Raw genomic sequence first — 21,719 nt, 5'->3', positions numbered from 1 at the left:
CATCCTGTGCCTTATACGGTGTCCACCGGTGGTTAACAGCCTTTTACCAAAGCGTCACCACCAACAGAGGCTGTACATCAGCACAGTCTTCACCCGTGATACTGCTGACTATCTGTTGGTCCCCCAGTCTGGTTGCAGCGAAGCCAAATAGGTCAAACACGTCACAGTCATGCTAGAAGTTCGGAGGAGCTCATCTGGTGCTCCTCCTCAGGCTCTCCACGGTCTGCAAGAAGGACCGCTGGGCTTGGTCCTCCTCCAGGGTGGAGCAGTCCTCCTCCTCCTCCTCGATGATGCCACACTGTACGCAGCGGAGGCGGGGCTCGCGTTGTCCGGCCCTGCAGACGCACGCTGTGGCCAGAGACTGGGGGAACTCCTCCATCACCAAAGGCAGCAGATGGGCGGGGAGCGTGTCCATGCTGGTCGCCATGGTGAACGGTGGCCCAAATGTGATGAGGACGAGCTGGAGAGGATGAAGCTCTAGATAACAACTGCCGTGCGATTAAAAAATAAATAAATAAATAAAAAAATCTGGTGTGTCTGATATGCAGTCAACAAATTTGGGTTCGGATGTGAAAGAAAAAAAAAAAAAGAAAAATTGCCAAAAATGAGACAATACTCAATCAGTGAGAGAGCTGTTTAATATTCAGTCCTGAGGGCTCTGCTTGATGAGAGCTGATTCGAGAGATCCTGTTTTGCTCTTTTTTCCCCCCAATCTGCTCTTCGCTCTGAAACACTGCTGTAAAATCACAGAGTGTGTGTGTGTGTGTGTGTGTGTGAGAGTCTGAGCAGACCGTGGACTCCGAGCACCAGCGAGCTCCCCTTTATATACATCTCTGCAACCCACTCAGCTCTTCCTTTGGGCATCCCTCCACACACAGAGCTCCTCTCCCCACCTACATTGTCAGCGATGACACATTTCCGCAGCTTCCATACCAGTGCACCGGAATAATCTCCCAGAAACTGTTGGCATGGGAACCGGACGGTGATGTTTGGGAGGGAAGAGGCAGAGCGTGAAAAAGCAACACTTCAGTATGAACTGTGAAAACGATGAAAAATGGTAAAACAACTCGTGCAAGTTATATGAGCTGATTGACAGGCTGCGAAAGGATGCTACATAAAATATGGGTATTCGGGTCGGGTTTATTACGCGGAGGGGTTTTCACAGAGGATGTTTGGGTTTGATCGTGTCTCAGAGATGCCACTTAGCAGCTCTCATTCACATGTTGTCACGTTAGGAGGACAAATAAGGCATTCAAACTGAAACTGCGCCTTTATCAGGCCCGTGCCCGTAATCTTAAAGCCATGTGAGCCAAAACAAAAGGTGAGCAAAAGTCAAAAAGAGACGGATGACAGGATGATTTTTTATCTATATTTATTGACGGCTGAAAGGACAAATGCAGTGGGGGTTTTCTTTGCTATAGCCAGTGCATCCTAATGGTATCCAGGTGGTCTGGGATGCTCTGCTTTCATCACAAACAGTGCCATTTCCCTTGAGAAAAGCCTTAAAACTGAACTTGATTCCCGGCTGCTGCTGCTGCTGCTGCTTCACCTAAACAGTTATTATGAGTGAAACCAGTTAAATGAACACAGTTTACCTTAAAGAGGATATCTGAACCACAACAAGTCAATGAGAGACTATTACAAACCCTTCAAACACGTACACATAACATACATGTAGTTATCAAAAGTAATAATGTGGAAACATTTGTCTGAGATTTTACACTATTTCATTGGTTTGTTTCATCTGCACATTTGGTTCCCTTTAACATTTTAGTAAATCCAACAGCACAGGGGTAAACATGAGATTAATGCAAACATGACACACTTACTGTCGCACACATAAAACAGGACCGCCCACTCATTATACCACAGTGAAACTTATCTTGACAGGATTTTCTTGAGTTGTGGAATAGAAACTGTAACACCTTAATGATGAATTTGAACCAAATAAGTTGTATCAGAGTATGTAGCAAACAATCAAATCATCTTTAATGATTTTGAGTTGGTGCTCAAGAGGAGAGGTGTGAAATCTGAGTGCTTAGAAACTTCTGACATGAAATGATAAAAAAAAAAGAATAACGGAAAACCATCATCAACCAACCTCCTTTTAAATCTTGATAACATGTTGTTTAAGTGCTCTAGAAAATGTTAGTAGCAAGTAAGTACCACCGCCAGTGTTATACTAAATAGCTTTAAGCCCCGCGTCGCTTAAATCTGGTCCACAAACACAAAGGAGGCTCAAACCTCAGAAACATCCAAATGACTTATATCCTTTCCTTAAAAGATAAGTTCACCAAAAAACTGACAATAAATCACATTAAGAAACTATTTTGAACTGAAGTCTTCACTTTAGCAGCTAAGCTAAATGTATTAGTGTGCACACGAGCTCAACCATGCATCAAGTGTGTAAATAACGTCTTTTCAGATCAGTTTGGCATCTCGGGGCTTTCTGAGGCTTGGATTACACTGAAGAAGCAGTATCCAACCATTTTATGTGGGTTTCTTTTGTCACTCGTTTTATTACATTTTAAAAACAACTGCCTGTGTACTTCAGTCGTTTAGGAGAATGCAGCAATGCCGTTTGCTGTGAAGCTCCACAAATGTTCTCCGACTACAAAACTTCACTTGATTTTGTGTCCACATGGGGTCGAGCAGATAATGTCTGAATTTTCCTTTTTGGGTGAACTTATCTTTTAACACGTAGGCATAATTTCGGGCGATGTTTTGCAGAAAGATGGGTAGTTCTGGGAATTGTTTTTTAGTTTCCATGTTAGCGTTCCATTCATTCAAGCCGATCACTTGATGGAGAGCGACGCCTTGTTCAGTACGTTCAAACAACTGTTTTTGGACTGAGTACATGTACAACAAGTGTGGCGAGATACTGCCTCACATCATATATGACTGGGAGTATCAGGGGGAGGTAAAACCGAGATGTTGCCCAGAATCTGTCACGTTTTCTCTTCTTGGTCCACGGTGATGATAGCTGGACGAGCGGTTAACACAGCTGGTCCCCTCTGTCTGTCGCTGCCGCTCCCAGCCGCTGCGCTCGCCGGCCTATCTATCCCTGCTTCTGCTTCTTGAGGTAACGAGCGCGCTGGGACAAACTCATCCCCATCACGTAGCTGTCGCGGATCTTGGCAGGGAGCAGCGCTGTAGACACCCAGCCCTACAGAGGGAAATTACATGGTCAGCTGGTGGCATTTGCAAATAACAGATTAGCATTCATTATTAATTTTCCAACCCACATGAGCAACAACTGTCACAAGCAAGTTTGTGCAAAGGCGATTTGCACACAATTTGTGATGTTTCTAACATTTTGCCACACATACAGCCATTTTGCTTGAAGTCTCGTCGGCAGCCGCACTTCAGCGAACTTAACTTTCACTCCCTGATGTTATCAAAAGGTCCAAAGACAACACCTTTGTTCTTTTAGTCGTTATCTTGCTGGACAGATTCGCCACATTTGCAACTCATGTTTAAATATAATGAATAACTAAGCAGTTCAAAATGAAACAATACAGTCTGTTCTACTTAAACAATGTCAGATAACAGCCGCGTAGATGAAACAGATGAAGAGCCCCCCACTGCTTGCAGTCCTTTTTTAAGTGAGAAGTTTTATGAAGCATCATATATGTTTCTGTAATGGATTATTACAACATTAGCAGTTAAACAACAATGCATTTCCTCTTAACTGCATAGTTTTCTTTTCTAGTGAAAATTAACCTAAAATCAGAGTTTTGATGTTTTTCAGATATATTCAATCCATTATATCTAAATGCAGAACATGCCAAGACAGTGATGAAACACTTAAAAAGAGGCACATTCACTGTGGTTAGAAACAATCCATAAACTGCTATACAGAAATGCTGATGGAGGTTTGTTGGATCAAACCAACATGTTCAATCTCATTACTTCAGGAAATGTTTATTATACCAGCTTGGTCAATTCAATTTTCAAAGAAGACCAACTGACAACACGACATTTCAAGATAACGCTTTGTTATCCTCTCTTTTCTTGGAATTTCTGAACCACTGAATATAAGCCTGTACTGTTTTAGACCGAGTCCTAGAACCTGCACATCAGCCTGTGTTTTTATACTTCCAGTTCCCTCGTCTCAAAGTCAGCTGTGTTTTTGAACAGTTTTTATGTTTGATGCTGAACATTTATTGACATTTTATGGTTTCAAAACAAAACATGAAAATCTCTACAAATACCCCACTTGAGTATTTTAAAACATTAAGGTGTCTTGAAAACAGTGGATGCCAACAAGCAGCTAAATGACACTACAGAAGTTGTTGAACACATTAAAAGTCATGAGGCTGACTATTTATTCCCACACTAGTTTGTCTTTACAGGGGCATTTGTTGAAAACTTATAAAAAATTAATATCATAAACAAGGTGTTCATCTCTGAAGATTATATTGCACAAAAAAAACATGCAAGTATCATAAACTTGTGTTGCAATGTGTCAAAAATCCAAAATCCAAATGAGGAATTCAACAGGCTTTCTGTCAAGGGTGATGCTAACTTCCATGTTAGCCCAAAAATATTTGTCATCCCTGCTGCTCTCTATTTTAGGTCATTTCCCATGGCATCTTAAATTGTGCAATCAACCAATATACAAACGCATGAACGGAAGCAAAGAAGACAGAACATCTACATATAAATGTTGCAGACTGCAGCTTTACAGCAGTCTCGATTAGCTCCCGGTGAATTGGGGATTATTACTGGGAGGTGGGAGGAGCTGCACAGCACAATTGAAGGGAGAGGGATTATCAGATAATCAGAGCACACACACTACTTGTCTGCAGCTTGTGGTTTAGTGAAAACATACGAGCTGATGGCAGGAAAGATCTGTGCTGCATTTACGGTATCTGCACAAAAACTGTCGACGGCACGGGATCAACAAAAGCTGTCTCTCTTGCAGAGTATGATTTATTTAACACCTGTACCCTATAATGGATGGTGTTGTTATTTATATGCATATCAATAAACATGATCATTGATATTCAGGTCACGTAGTTCAACAGCATCCGACACAACATGGAGGAGCAGGAGGGAGAAAATGCTGTTCCCTGTAACCCGCGCTAAAAATGAAGACACTAAATTTGTGTTTTTCAGTTTAATTTCTGACGCTCGAGTCTCCGCAGAGTAATTACAGTGTTAGGATGCAGACAATACAGCAAGGTAGTGGAGCATCCAACTCCATTATTTCAGGGAATGTTTACCTTTGGACAGATACTTTAGCAACTGTTTACACAATATTAATTTAGTGAATAGAGATGAGCAGGTAGGAAGCTCTTTTTCATCATGCGAATTTGCCACCTGATGAAGTTTCGGTCCTGTAGCCATTAGAGACCTCGACTGCCTGTAACACAACTGAGTGTTTCAAATGAGTGTTACGCTGCTACAGATTTATGTCTTCTACAAAGACTGTAGTTTTGTTCGAGTGGTATTACTCCAACTGAGTTCCCACTATCCCAATACTGAAGGTGCATTTCAATTGTTTGGGCTGATTATATAAATGGCCCACAATATGCGGAGGCAGCTTCGGTTGCAGTGTGATTCCTAGTTCCAACTGGCAGGAGCACTTTCAACAGATCTTGAGTCATTCTGAGTGGTCAGCAAAGTGTACACGCGGATGACAAAACAGCGAAGGTGTACGTAACGGGTGGGCATTGTTCGCTACAGCCAGACATTAAACAAAAAGCCCAAACAGTTACAGATGTAAAGATGTATTGTGTGAATGAACAGTATTTTTGGTTACATAAGTTCTGTCCTTCAGCAGCCTGAAATGTGTTCACCTCATTATACAAAGGAACTGTTTGACAGCTCATGCAGAAAATAGAAATGGGGTTCCATTCAAGCTACTTTATATACTGTATATTTAGAGACATCAACAGCTGCTTTTCAAAATGAGCAAATCAAATGAAATCCAACCAGAATAAGTGAAGATTTGGAAATGTATTTACAGTAGACATTAGACAGTAGACTCTGTCCTTTGCTACCCGTGTTACATACCGAGACTTACCATAATGGCGTGAGGCAAGTAGCCATTGGTCTGAGTCTGCAGCCCCACGGTGTTAAGCTCCGCTGAAACGTAGCGCTCTGGACTGGGCTTGTCCAGAGTAGCGCGTCGGATTTTACTCAGCTTGGTTGCAACGAAGAATGGAAGAACACTCTGGTGGAAGAAACAAGGAAACACACTGGTTACAGAGATGAAAAATGTTTCTTGGTAAAGTATCAACACAGTTTCCCAAGTTAACCCAAAGTAACTAATGGAGACAGGAACTGGATGTTACACTATGCAAGATGTAAAAATATTCTGGTTCTGTTTTGTCTCACTGCTTCTCTGATGTCTGCCTTCCCTCTTGCTCTTTTCTCAATATTTTCACATCAAACCCTGTAAATTAAGGGTTTATATCAACCAGTTAAGTCTTGACATTGGAAAGACTAACCAGGATGCCTTTGTTAAGTTTATTTTGTTTTTTGGTCAAGTATGAGCGAACGCTTTTTAACGACAAAATGACTGTTTCTGCAAATGGAGTCTGGTGTCTTTGGCGCGTGGCTGATTCTGGTTAAACAAAAATTATGTCATTTTTCAACAAAAAGGTCTATCGCTGTCCACAAGCAAACAGTGTTTTAGGTAATTAAAATATTAAAACCCCTTCTACAGGGCTTTTTTTTAAAAACAGTTTCTGTGTACGTGCAAAATGGAGTATTTGGGGAAACGATGATGCCTCAATCTGTTCCACCCTGTTGTCTGTCCAGACAAATTAAGCACCTTTTGCTTTTAATGTTTCCATAGCACCTCAGGTGGCATGCCGGAAAAGTGTTCAATTTAAAGCTTCGGAAATATATGTCAAAAAAGAACTACATGTAAATTAATAAATAGCTACTACTGCTTCTGTTTTTAAGTTCACTGCATATGCTCAGAATATTCTTCTGAAGTATTTCACGTACTGTTGACTTTATTGCCACCTACTGGCCCAGCATGCCTGTTTCTTTGCGATCTCATGTGTATGGAAAACATTCCGTAAGATGAAGGTTGTGTGTACAGATCTTTTCTAGTAGATGGAGGAAGTCAAGGACTAAAAATAGCAACATGAGCTCGTCAGTGACAGAAACTAGCACTTGTAGTACATGTTCTCTCACGGTGTGTGGTTGCCTGCAGGGATTACGTTGTAGTCTGTTTGCAGCTGCCGGCTGCAGCAGTCTCACTCAATACTGGGCTAGTTCATGATTTACCTGGATGATGATGCCTTTGCTCTTGTATTCAGCTTGAAGTCCTCGTGAAAAGAAGTCGACAAATGCCTATTCAAGATAAAAGCAGGTTATTAAATCCAAAGCTTTTAATTCCAGAAAGAAAAAGAGAAATGTGCGCACAGTCCATGAACAATGTACCTTCACAAAGTTAATTATGACAAATTAAATCAAGCACTAAACTTGAGATTCACCCTAGACGGATTGTAGATGCACTTTTAAACTTGCATTTCAGAAACCAGAATTTCAGAAGATAAACATGACCTAGTACAAACCAGCAAATTAATCAGCTGAAACTGTGAGCAGCAGGCTGTTTTTAAACTAACAAACACACATGAGACGGTTATAAAACATTATGATGCCACATGCTCCTATAAACATTTTTAATTGGTACACTACCTCGGGACCTGAGTTAGTCAGCGACTTATTTATAAGCAACAATTAAAACAGCAAATATAAAAAAAAGACGATCCCTCCTTTTATCCCAACATCCAAATAAATGTTAAACTAACAGCTATCAGTTGATAGGTTTCGCCTCAATATATGCTGGTGGATTAGACAGAATCATTTATAATATATTCATAACAAAGATGGATTTGTCCCCATGGACCGCATTATATGGCAAGATGTAAACCGTTTATGATGCTGGGATGCATCTATAGATAGCACTTCAGTTAACAACTGGAGAAAAGGTCATAAAGCATGTATTGCAATTACCTTGGAGGCAGAGTAGACGGTGAGGAGAGGAACAGGGTACATCCCACTGGCAGAGGAGATGTTGAGAATGGCCCCCTTTTTCCTGGAAACAGAAAGATATGAGCAAATGCTATTTTACCCTGAAAAGAAAGAAACACTTCAGCCTGAGATCAATCCCAGAGATGAGCACGAACATGGTAATATATGTGCTTGCAGGCTGAACCAAGACTTCTCTTGTCGTACATCAAAAAAGAGCTGGTAGATATTGATAAGATCAAAGATACAGTAACATCAACACTAACATGTTTACAATCTGAGGATTTATTTATTTTGCTCCAACCGGAGTTGCTACTATACAGTACTTAATCTAAACTATAGGTTAATGATGTTTTAAAGGGAAAACAATCTGTATGCGCATACAATTACATTTTCCAAAAAGTTATAATCCTGCCTCTCTATTAACAGAATAGGCTTTTGCAAAAAATGTTTAAATGTCATACATGACATGAAATTTATGTGCACACATATTTCAGAGTAGACAGGTACGATGTGAACAATGTTTGCATGTTTTAGGCTTTGCTTGTCTTTATGTTATTTTACAAAACAGTTCCTATACTATCACTGATGCTTTACGTGCTGCTCTGTCTGGCAATATGCTTTAGGCTACAGATATATATCAATATCCTATTGTTGTTTTGATATGAGATGATTCACCGATCAGCCAAAACATGAACACCACTGATAAGTGATGTGAATAACACTGACCATCTCGTTACAATGCAGTGCTCTGCAAGTGCACCCCATCATGGCTATGCCACTCACTCATAGCAGTGGCCTCCCAAGCAGGACGATGCACCCTGACATACCACAAAAACTGCTACGGAACAACTTTAGGAACACCACAAAGTGTTGACCAGGCTTCAAATTCCCCAGATCCCAATCCGATCGATTCTACTTGTTGTAATACTTGCCTTTACACAGCTTAGTCATGATATCCTTATGACTAATGATTATCTATCAGAAATCTCATAGTGTTATTATTTTGTCAGAGTAGCAAAAGTCCACCCTACAATTTTGTCGCTGTATTGATGGGGCTATTCTGTTCAACAATTTCATGATGTGAGATTTTGTCATCAATTCCTAGATTCATCACTTGTTTCTGAGGACCCATCCACCCCCATTTTTAAGCCAAGGTCGCAAAATTATTATTATTTTAAATATATGTATATAAAATAATGACAACAATGCAAATTGAGTATAAACAAAGGAATAGTTTGGAAATAAGTTCATATGACCTCACAACATGTTATTACATCGTCACTTTATCACCAATTACCATTATCAATTAATCTTGTCCTGCTATAGCCAGACAAACTTACCTCTCCAACATCCCAGGTAAAACAAGACGTGTCATCTGGGAAAAATAAATAAATAAAAAAAACACAACACAAAGGGAAAGAGGGTGAGAGAGTGACAAGTGTGAGAAACTGAGTAAAACTGACAAGAAAGGCTCTTGGTGTGTGTGTGGGCTGTGGACAAGTGTGTGGAGGAGTGCATCCACATTTGTAAATGTGTGTGTGTGTGGGTTGTGTGTGAAGAGGTGATCAGGGAGAGAAGACAAAGAGAGAGAGGAAATGATAATGATAGCAGAGGGAGCAGTTTAAAGAAATATTGAATGACATAAATTAAGTGCTAACAGAGTGGGTGGACTTTAGCTGTGGCTCTGGGAACTACCGAACATGGAGAAGAGGGACGGAAGTGACTTACTACGCTTTATGTCTCTGTGTTGTGTTTGTGTGTGTGGGCGGGTGTGTGTGTGGGGGGGATGTCTTTATTGGTCTGTGGAAATACCTGACGGAGGATCTCAAACTATATCAGCATTTGACTGTACTTGGACAAACTTAATAACTCAAAGGCAACCCAGATCTCACAGTGAGACACACAACAAACATTTAAAAGTCAATGTCCTTGTTGTGCAGACTAAGACAAAGGTGCCTCGACTCAAAATCAACTTGAAGAGGGAAAACTTACGCTGGTTCTACGATTTGTTTTCTCTTTGACATTAAAAAGTGAAAGTGTTTTTTTGTTGATCACAGTCAAAAAGGCTCAATTTCAACAATTATTCAAAAATTGACACTCACCTGGCAAACTGATGTAATGTTGATGTTGACCATGGTGTCGATGAACTGAAACAAGAACAAGAGGAGCATGACTACGACTTGATTATTGTGTGTGTTTGTGCATTTACTTACACGTTATAATCATTCTGATAGAGGTAAGTTTAAGGATAAGTTCACCCAAATCTATTCACCATCATACTGAATGGAGAGTCAAGTGAAGTTTTGTAGACTGCAAAACAATTCTGGATAACATCTTTTCAAATTAGTTTGGGATCTCAGGGATTTGGAGACTTGAATTACACCAAACAAGCTTGATGGAGCCATTTTATTCATCTATTTGTTTATTGCCCCGTTTTTCTTACTTTTTTATTTTTTACATTTTAAAACAAGTCCCCATCTACTTCAGTTGTTTATTAGAATGCTACAACACTGTTTTGCTGTGAAGCTCCAGATCAGAAATGTTTTGTTGGATATGAAACTTCCCCAAACTTTCCATTGACATGCGGGTGACATTATGATAGAATTTTCATTTCTGGTTGAAGTTAAACTTAAAAAGTCATTGCAATTACTAAAATGCCACATTCACCTTACAGAAAAACTATGTAACTTCTGATATGGGAAATAAAATATTAATTCCACTACAAATGAAAAGTTTCACCCTTTATACAAGTTACCATAAACTCAATTATTGAGTTGGTCTGTGAACTTTATGACTCCTACTTACCAGTGCTACTGTCACTATATGCTTTTTCATTGTCCATTTGTTTTCTCTTTTGCTGTCTTTAAGCAAAAAAATACTCTATTACTAGTTTTTTGTAAACCAGATAGTATGATTAGGATGTTAGCATTTACAAATTTATTTCACAGTTACAGTAAAAGTGCAATGTTTGATCAGGTCTCACTCATCTGGCCACCTCTGTGTAGTTTAATCATATGAAGCACAATTATAAACCACAACTGTCGATACAGCAAACTGAACAGGATCCAGTTTTCTAGTGGAGATACATATACTATCTGAACATGAGAAAAAAATATATGTAAAGGGACTTGCTATTATTACCACTTTTATTCCTCATAATCTCATAAAATATGTTACAAACACATGATCTCTTATATGCCTGTATGAAAAAAAAATGGCAATTAAATAATAATAATAAACCTTTAACTCACAGTGTCGAGGTTGGGGACGTTGAGAAAGAACTCAGGGTAAGAGTAGGATATTCCAACATTGTTCACTGTCAACAGGAGAAAAACAACAGCACTGTGACATTCAAAATGCTACAAAATGTTGACAAACTGATGGATGAAAAGAACATTTTGCTAATATGCACTTCAGAGTGTTATTCCTCTTTTCAATCTTAGGAGGGCAGCAAAGGGCTGAAAAAGCCTGGATAAATTAACCTTTATGATTATACATTTATCACAGTGGATTATGCAGCATTCCTCATGTCTGCAGGCCAAGATTCAGATTGAATTTACCATCTTATCAGACTGACTAATTGAATTTTATTAAAAGTGAGGTGGCCTAAGCACCAGCTGCAATCTCACCCAAAACCCCAATCTCCAGTCCTTTAAGTCCATCTTCAATCTTCGAGTAGATATCTACAGCACTGAAGTCTGCTGCGATCGTCTTGGTCTCCACACCACATTTGCTTGCTGAGGGCACAAATATGCACACACATTCAAATTTTGCATTTATTTATGTGACACAATCGAAGACAGCAGAAATCACTTGTGTAAAGTTCATGAAAATAGTCACTTGGAAAGGGAAGAGCAGAGCAGAGAAAAAAAAAATTTAAACCCTGAAATAATCCTTCATCATCAATGAGGCTATCCCTCCCTTAAGAGAAAGCTTTCATTTAATTGGACAGATTCACTTTGAGCCCCGGCAGGAGGCTTTACAGCCTCATAACCATAAGAGTTCTGCTGAATCTCCACTCAATAAAGGATCACTTGTGAAAAACATGCAATTCAATGCAATGCAATTTAGTCATTTGTCATGTGGTCCTGCTGGACCATCACACATTGCAATATGAATGCAACATTTCACATTTAGGACAAATGAGGCCATATAACTACATGGATCATTAGGATTTGAACACCAGTCCAGCAGCTGTCATATTTAACACTATATTAGTTGTGTGCCTTTGGACCACAGTTCCTGCTGATTTCCCTCGACTCTAAAATGTGGAATTAGTTCACCTGATGGCTTAAATGGAGTAATATGGAGCTACGTTCTGTATTTCAAAGTGATGTCTGTGATGTCAAAAATTGTCACTGTCCATCAGTTGCCCATGTCAGACATGTGTTGTTTGCATTTAAAAAAAGATGAAATAAATATGCACACGACTCACAGATCGCCTTGGATACGTCATCCAGCCTCTCCTGAGAGCGACTGATCAGCACGATGGAGAAGCCTCTGCGGGCAAGCTGCGAACACAAAAAACAGGTCAGCAAAGGCGACCCGCGTGAGCTCTTCAATACATACTTTTATAGCCCAATTTAATTTAATTGTACACCGTCCCCTGTCCCCTTAATACTCTTTACCTCTACCGTCACTTTATATTTTTAATATCACTTTATATTTTTATACAGTTGTTCAAAACATTTTTATAACATCTTATTCCATATTTTTATTTCTACTGTTTTTTTGATATTGCATGTATGTTCAATGTATGTTCAATGTTTGTTATTGCTACTGGATGCTTGAATTTCCTCCGGGATCAATAAAGTATCTATCTATCATATTGTACCCAGGCAGCACATTGATAGAAGTCATGCTGTTAATATAGCAGGTGTAGTATTTTAGTAGAGTCAGTTTGAGGAAAACAGGGTGGAGGTGGTCTCAAAGAGAGGTGTCTGTTTCTGGAATGTTAAGTCATTCAAGTTGTGCTTGAACAAAAGGTTTTGTACCTATAATCTCAGTTCGAAACCAACAGTAAATACTAATCATTGTTTGGAGTTACTTTTTTTTTTCTATCATAAAGATTTTTACTTCTGCATGTATACTTGACTTCACCTGTTGAAATCAGATCCATGCACACACGTCTCCATGAGCACATACATTTGGTAGGTTTACTGCATGGTAATATTTGGAGAGAGGCTGAATTTCCACTTCTGACCAATCGTTGTCTTTGGAATCACTACTAACAACACAATGGGCTAGGCAACCCTGTCAATGACCTAAGAAGTCAGTTTGTGCTCAGGAAAGCTCCCAGCTCACCCAGCCTCCAAATGGGATAAGTGATGCAGCAAAACACTGTAAATCAGAAGTTCACTTTTCGAGGCAATATTCCAGATCTATAATATAAATGCAACCTGGTACATCTGCTTGGGAAAACATGGACGCACACGGCAAGCAGCTGTTTGTATGGTCTCTGAACTTCTCAAGCAACTACAACAGCTGATCACAGATTAACAGATTAACACACTTGAAAAAAGACAATGAGGTGTAGACTCGTGCCAAATGCTCACAAAAACCTCTATCAAGCACAAACTGAGTGGAAATGAAAGCGGCACTGTGCGTTAAATGTATCATTAACATTAAATGTATCTAACAACTCAAAAAAGATGCTGCTACGAGGCTATCCTAGTTCGGCATTGTTGGGTGGCTTTCTAAACGGTTTCTTCGAAATGAAATAAAATTAAGCATGAAAAAGAAAAAAACAGAAGTGCTAATATTGTGAATGAAGAAGAAAAAAATGACATAAATTGACATGAATATAAGAGATAAATACAAACCTTAATGTTCTAGCAAAAACAATACATAACATGTACAACACTACTTTAAGGTTCACTGTTGTAAATTACTTCACACTGCAGAAATTATTCTGCAAAAAGGCAGGGAGAAATTCCACTCATCCCCCTGTCACCTCTTTTCCCTGTGGTGTGTTTTTTAGGTTAGAAGTCCAAAAAGGTCCGGAGCCCAAGGAATCTTACCTCCTCTGCATAAGCTTTCCCGATCCCATCTGTGGCTCCAGTCACAACTGAATGAGAAAAAGGGACAGAAAGAGACTGAATTAGCAGGTTAAAAAAGGTACTGTTGTAAACTGAATATGAAAAAACAGGATTTATTAAAGGCAAGATGTGCTTCTCCATATTCTCCATCTACATTATTACATTAGTTTCCTTCCATGAGCATAACACCTTGAACCAAAATGAGACAAAATTATGTGGGGCTACACAGCTGCACCTGGACATGTACACTATGTCATAAAGGGGTTGCCACACAATTAATGCATGTCAGTGTTTAGCCTTGAACTTGTGTCCTTTGGCACAGTTTCAACAGATTTTCCTGCTGTGCGTTAGCTTAGTGTCAGACCACGCCTTTACAATCTCACCTCACTTTAGTCTGAAATGTTAGTTAAGCTGATTAAAATAAATATTTCCACAGAAGGAAATGTTTTAAAATTTGAGGTGAGAGATTTTTTTTATCTGTCTTGCTGTAGACTCATAAGCAAATATTTGTTGTCTTTATCTTCCTTTTTGGAAGATCAAGATTATAACACAAGAGCATCGGAAACGAAGCAGTGCCAGTCACTACAGATAAACAGATGAAGAGCGCCACCTCCAGGAACTTCATCACCACAGAGATCTGATGATAAATACGTCAGTGAAGGACTGTTCGACTGACAACTGATCCCTGGGAAGTGCAGTGCAGAACTACCAAGGATGGCCAAGCACAAAAAGCTTTAGAAAAATAAATAAATTGACTTCCAAGGGAAAAGGGTTGAATGTCAGTGTAGACAGATGTACTGCAGGACCGGGTACATGGAGAGCAGCCGAGGTGAATAAGGAGGACAAGGAGAGGGAGAGGGAGAGGGAAAGTTAGGACCTCTCTGTCATCAGTGGCAGTCGAGCGAACGGATGCCCTGGAACTGCCTGGCACAAACAGCAGCAGCAGCAGCGGGGGCCTATTTTTAGCTATTCCCATCTTTCAGAAGGAACTATTCATCACACCTCTGGCTAAATATAACAATGAGTGGATGAGAAGCGAGATGGAGAGTCAGGGCGTTACAATGTGTCCCTACGTCCCTCGGAGAAGCTTAAAGATCAACTACTTATCTTTGTGTAAACCTGAGGATAGTTTTTCATCTTAAATTCTTAGTTTTTGGGTAATATTTCTGTTCTTATTATATGCTAGTTTATTTCTTTTTGTTTTGCATTGTGGTGCAGACCTACTTGTCAGAGTGACTTGTACTTAAGGGAATATTGGCCGGTTGGTTAGGTCACACTACATCAGTCTGGCCGGGTTGAACTGAGCAGGACAGCCTCTCAAGGGTCCGTTCAACTCAGGGCCTCTAGACTACTAAGATCATTACCTACTACGTTCAAAACAAAGGTCATTACGTGAGATCAGCCCGAGTCTAACCGTAAGATTAAAATACTTTTTAGTGTATTCTGGTTATTTGTGGGGTCCCAGTGGTCTCTGGGTTATTTAAGGTCTTGTGGTTTTACACTAACCCTTCCACTTCTGTGTTTCTGTTTGCTTGATAAGGTAATTAAATAGGATTAAATCCATCTCTCCAAGATATGACCAGATGTATGAAATAAGAATTATCACTTTGGGGAAATACACATACCCAACACAGAGGGTGCCAGCCAGAAAAAAAAAAAAAAAAAAGAACATGGCACCTTTGGCAACATTGAGCCTTGCATGACTTTCACAACGTCCATCGCAGGTTGACCACTCAATGCACGAGCCTTCTTGGGTCATATTGATTATTTTAGTCTCAGAATCTGGCACAACATTTAATTTTTTAAAAAGTTGCAACGATTAGTTGATTAATTGATTTGTCAACTGCGAGGAAATTAATCGGCCATTCATATATAAAATCGATTAATCATTTCAAAAGCAAAAATGTCAGACATTTGCTGGTTCCAGCTTCGTGAATGAAAGAATGTACCGCTTTTTGTCACAAATCCTGACATATGAAGAGTCTTTGAGGTTTGGACTGTTAATTGGACAAACAAAAAAGGCCCTGGGAACATAAAAAGAATGGCAAAGGAAAACAATCATTGGTTGTAGCCTTGGTTTATAGGATAATCAAATGCCACAATATGGCACAGCAGTTAATAATACAAGTCAGGATTTTCCAACTCTGGAGAGTTATCAGTGGCCTCTCTGTAATGAATGAGGGGACTGTGTCTTTATTCCATCACGCAGTGGTCATGATGATGTGATCACGGCCATTTGAGACAAAGAACTGTCTGGTGTCTTAGTCTCACTAAACTAGTGCTGCACCGATGCACCTTTTTATCTCCCAACTCCTCAACTCAGGGTACCAATATGATGCCATCACTAAAGGATCATACCGTGTGATGCAGTGGATTGCTGCGAATCAGAATGAGCATTGATACTGATCTGGCATATCAGCTTAGAGCGTCTCTAATCAGATCAATGTTGTTTTTACTGCATACAATGTTTTTTATTTGAGAATTTTTAGGATTTAACAGACAAACATATATCATAATTGAGCACTACACTCCTGATTGCTTTCATGAAATGTTTTTTATATGTGCTGATGCCACAAAGTCTAATACAAATATCCCTGCAGAGGCAATAAAGTTTATTTTTAGCAAATGTATTTTCTCTATTTTGATAATACTATTCACTCCCTTTACTCATCTGTCTATCTGCCCTTTGCTGTACCCATCTCCCCTTTGTGTGATCTTCCTGAGTACAGATGATGCTGAGGTGCCAAGCATCCTCTAGGGCTGCAGCAGAGCCAAACAGAAGGGAGTGGGGGAGGAAAGAGGAGAGAAAATGACAAACACGAACATGGGGGATCCTGGGGCCAACTAAAAATAGCACAGGGAAGAGGAGGGGAGAGTGATGAAGAGTCTGCAGGCACAATGATGAGGGAAACATAGGCCGGGCTATTTTTAGATGTTTTAAGAATGAAATGTTTTGCGGTCGGAACAGGAAAAAAAAAAAAAAAGCTTTTACAGCTGAGTGCATGTTCCCTTCAGTCAAATAAAACAAGGGCTATTTTAGGAACTGCTGTCTTCTACAAAAGTAGGTCGGACTGGGCTAGGTGTTCTGATGATAGCGCTACTATCTGTCCCCATTTGTGCGCTCAGTTTGACAGTCATTTTATTTTTGAATGTAACTGAAGGACTGCAAGTAAATCACCTTTTTACATCTTTTCTACTTAAAGAAGACTTATTGAGGATTTGCCCAACGTATCCCATCTTTTAAATATTTGTGATAAGCCAAAGTCCTGCCCTACTTCCAGACTCCTCCTCTCTTTTTGCTAAGGGGGTAACAGCACATATATTTGTCAGAGAGTATTTCATGGAGAAATACTTGGTAGTGGACAGGTTTAATTAATTCCACTAATAACTGCAATCTATGTGTGCGCATGTGTGGAACATAAATGTTTATGTCTGTTAGCAAAACTGTACTGGAAGGGTTAGCCCACACAGGTTATCCTTTGTAAGAAGTGATCTAAAGCTAAACTTTCAGCCTTAACAATAGACTGATCAAGTGACTGAGATGTAGTGTGAAACCTTCAGTCGGCTAAACAACTGACAGCAGATTAATCAGCAACTATTTTGATATATCAATCATTTGAAATTCTCTGGTATCATATCACAAAAGACTGAATATTAAACAGGACATTTAAAAAGGTGTCACGGGGCTCCACATTCAATTTTTAGTAGGTGCACCATCACATAGTTTAGGTGGTCGTAGTAAGACATTTCCATTTGACTTCTTGCTAACTACATCTCAGGCGCACCAGTGCAACTAAAGAAAATGCATAGTGGCATCTGACTGATTTCTGGGAGCATGTGTGACCAAAATAGTCACACCCTGGAGCCCTGTGCCACTTTGACTTCTGTAAAATCATGCTCGGCCCATTCCACCATTTTCTGTAATTTTACACTACATAACAATTTGTCACAACAGTGAAACAATTATAATTAGCTGCAGCATTAACTTCATACTAAACACTTCAAGATGGATCAAAATAATAAAAGTTACTTACTACAAAATCTGAAACAATATCATTGACTATGTTTGTAACAAATCAAACTAAAGAGACGTGTATGATTACGATTATGTGGACATGCAGCAGTGCCCAAACTGTCAGATAAATGCTATTTTGGGTCACCAACAGGCGTGTTTTGAACCAGTTTATAACATACATTATTTAAATGGAGGAGCATGGTGTCAAATTCTTACAGGTTATGCATATGTATGTGTGCAGCTATGATATTAAATATGTTAAAAAAAAAGCACATAACTATAGGAGGGTGTTGTAATTTGTATATATCTGCATTGTTTATGTGTAATGACTTGAACATTTACATTAGACAGCATGTGAACTGACAGGAATGTGAGGAATTAACATGTAGCTATAACTTTCTTTTTTAGATACATATTAATGTGTCTCATGAACTTAATTCATAACCAGCTGCCTTTTTATTACAATATAACAAGGCAGCTATATTATGAACAATCAAAGCATTGTCTCAGTAAGATACCGCTACAATGGTTCACTGTTATACTGCCACACACTCAGTCTTTCTCTCACACTCACACACACACACACACACACAGAGAGAAAAAGTGAGCTCTGGGTACCAGTGAACCAGAATCCTGAGGATCATGCGTCTCATTTATGAATGGCTCTGGTCCCCTTACATAATCAGGCCATCCTCTCAATCAAGTCCACTTCACTGAGGCAAAGTTTGTGAATGAAAGTAGCAGCCGAGGCCAACGGGCTCCTTCGCCTCATTGGATATTCTGAATCACTTTGCATGTGTAATCCAAAAATAAAAAACCCATCTGACGCGCTTTTTATTTTTAGCTGCACACAGAAAGATCAAAGGCAACTTCAGCTCGCGTCCTCAAAACATCCGAGTCTCTCAAGCAGACTGATGTGACCAGGAACGCACAGGTTCAGAATGACTTTGATAAAGATTATAACCATGCAAAGGAGCCATGTGTCCAGGCTGAAAGGTAAATACAGACATACAATCTTTCAATTGGGAAATATGAAATGAAAATGCATGAAAAAATTTACTAATTAACATTTACCAAGAGTTAGTCCAACATTTAAGAAGCTGGAACCAACAAACATTTGCCATCTTATGTTTGAAAAATGATTTTAATGATTTATTTTGCATCAAAAACAGTTTACAATATATGTTATTTCTCAACTCATTGTCGCAGCTCTACTGACCATATAGGACATGATGGAACAGAACTGCACCTAAAAATACTTTAAATTTGTCCCATTTCTTTCCAAGCTTCGTTTTTTTCAAGCTTTTGCAATGCTGAAAGAATGATATTAATCACACAGAGAACTTTTTTTTCTTTTTGGATTATGGTGTGAACCTTGAACAGCAGACTTGCCAACATTATTAGCAATCCCAGCAGCAGTCTGTTTAAAGGTCCAAGGTTCAGTCAGTGAGCAGTGAGCTGCTTGGACAGATGGACAGCATTCAGTCTGATTTGATAATCCCCTCGAGCTGTAATCCCATCACAAGATTTACTGCAATTTACACCTGATTACAAATGGCTGATCACTCCCTGCCTGTTCTTTTTTTTCAAAAATATATCGCATATCATATCAGAAGACTTCACAGTCATCGGTGTGAACCATGAAACAGTCAGGGTAGGACTTATTATGCAAGACAGCTGTGACACAGAGGTACTGTACAGAGTGTTCATAAGGCGTTCAGATCAAGATGCAAAAAAGGCATGGTTACAGGGACTGGCAGGCACACCTATACAAACTAACACAATCCAACACAACAAGTCTGCCATGAACCTTACCTGTATGAAGTTTGTAATGTTCTGCCTTAGTTTAATTTACACATTTCTGAGAAATTAAACAATTTGTTTATTTCTGAGAAGGGCTGCAGCAATTAATCGGTTATACTTTATAAATGACTTTTACAGGAGCTGTTAATCGTGAAAATAATCAGCATATTATTCAACAATGAAAATAATCCTAATACACGTATTATAGGCACAAAGTGTTTCCTAAACACGGTTCCTTAGGCAAGTTGGTTCAGAGCTTGCAGGTCTTCATTGCTCAATGTCCTGTTATCTGTAGTCGATAATCTAAAACAGCTAAGCAAGGTTTGTTTGTACATCTAAGACCATGGAATTTAAAGATCTGATTTAATACTACTTTCATAAGCCATTTTATAAAATGCTGTTTGCTGTTGCTAAAAATAACCAAACATTGAATTGAAAATCACTTGCAAATTCAATAACAAACTAGCTTTAAATCTGAGCTACTGCAAAGATCAGTCAATTGATCGATTAGTTTTGACTATTTTGCTAAATCGATGATCACTTAATTGATATAGTATACATTTTTCATACAAAAAATGGTCAATATTTGTTGGTTCCAGCTTCTTAAATCTAATCTCCTTTTTGTCATTGATGATTGAAAACAAAGAGTATTTTAGTATTGGACTGTTGAAAGAAGCCATTGAAATACAGGATTTTGAGCTTTGGGAAATTGTGATGGGTATTTTTCACTATTTATTTTTACATTTTAAAGACCAAACGATGAATCGGGGTGCGACAATAATCAGCAGATTGATGGATGATTAAAATAAACATTAGTTGCAGCTACAAAACAATGATGCTGGATGTGGTCAGACATGCATCAGATTATAACTTCCGGCTGAGGTCACTGAACAGTGCTTCATGTTAAGTTACTTTTACACAGGAATGCAAAACGTGACAATGAAAAACTTCTGTTGGATCTCCATCTAGTATCTTATGATGATGAGTGGACATTCTTGTCAGTTCTGAAACCTTTCTGGCATTTTTTTCTAACTTTTCGGCAGCTTGTTTCCATGTTTGAAGAAAGAATGGCTGATTAGTACAACCACAATGGAGAACATGTTTCCTCAGCTTAGCAACAACTGAAGAAACTTCATATTCAAATTGAAGTTGATGCTACAACAGTAACATTCCTCTGTGACTGCACTGATGCAATTTACAGAGCTTAGAAGGAGCAATTTTCCTTCAGTAACAATTTTGCCCCTTTTTGTCCTGTGTGCTTTGGAATATCTCTTATCTTTAATGCAATTAATGAAAATACAGGCTACTATCTCTTTCCTTAAAAGTTCTTTAAACGGTTTAACTGACTAACATTCTTAACCTGAGTCAGTGAGGTTATTGTCCCAGTTTCTCACCTGCCCACTTCCCCAGCTTGGTGGGAGAGACGAGCCGCCCGTTGCCCAGCACCCACACCTTGATACCGGACAGCAGCCGGTAGACGGAGCACACAGAGAGCCAGGCCGCGGTCAGAGCACCGAGCCAGAACAGCGGCGCCTCCACGGCCCGTAACACTACTTCTCCGCTGGACGACATACCGGCAACACACTCACTTCTGTCTGTTTTATCTCTCAGTACTAACGCCTCGACTTATGACCTGTGTTGTAATGCGCTGCGAGGCGCTCAAAGTGCAAATGCATGCGTCTAAAAAAGGGATTCAAGGAGCGACTTCCGCGTTGGACACTTCCGCATCGGCGCCTGGCTGCCTATGATTGGCCCGTTTTCTTCTTCTCTTTCTGGTGTTGCGAGGACATTTGAACAAACAAGAGCGTTACTACCACCTACTGATACACCACAGACCTCCATGTCGTTAGTCCCGTATTTTGTAA

General features: G+C 39.4%; 1 protein-coding gene across 1 annotated transcript; it reads right to left on the bottom strand.

The window, feature by feature from the left end:
* Window positions 1-1,355: 1,355 nt before the first annotated feature.
* On the bottom strand, window positions 1,356-21,589 carry hsd17b12b (hydroxysteroid (17-beta) dehydrogenase 12b). The gene is made up of 11 exons (XM_037095948.1): window positions 21,249-21,589; window positions 14,019-14,065; window positions 12,434-12,509; window positions 11,628-11,735; window positions 11,250-11,314; window positions 10,101-10,145; window positions 9,339-9,373; window positions 7,981-8,062; window positions 7,249-7,314; window positions 6,032-6,181; window positions 1,356-3,166 (listed from the first exon to the last, which is right to left on the bottom strand). The coding sequence occupies exons 1-11, from the start codon at window positions 21,424-21,426 to the stop codon at window positions 3,059-3,061; spliced, it is 960 nt and encodes a 319-aa protein (XP_036951843.1). The 5' UTR covers window positions 21,427-21,589; the 3' UTR covers window positions 1,356-3,058.
* Window positions 21,590-21,719: the final 130 nt, after the last annotated feature.

Source organism: Acanthopagrus latus, chromosome 4 (assembly GCF_904848185.1).
Source record: "Acanthopagrus latus isolate v.2019 chromosome 4, fAcaLat1.1, whole genome shotgun sequence".
NCBI classification, from domain to species: Eukaryota; Metazoa; Chordata; class Actinopteri; order Spariformes; family Sparidae; genus Acanthopagrus; species Acanthopagrus latus.
Note: the sequence above shows the minus strand (reverse complement) of the source record. Positions and strands in the feature narration are given on the sequence as shown.

Bases quoted from the DNA above. Each gene is read 5' to 3' on its own strand.
- hsd17b12b (XM_037095948.1), bottom strand. From the start codon at position 21,426: ATGTCGTCCAGCGGAGAAGTAGTGTTACGGGCCGTGGAGGCGCCGCTG. The intron at 9,374-10,100 runs GTGAGTGTCAAT...TATTTTTCCCAG, and splicing joins ACATTACATCAGTTTGCCAG to ATGACACGTCTTGTTTTACC. The intron at 7,315-7,980 runs GTAATTGCAATA...TATCTTGAATAG, and splicing joins CCGTCTACTCTGCCTCCAAG to GCATTTGTCGACTTCTTTTC.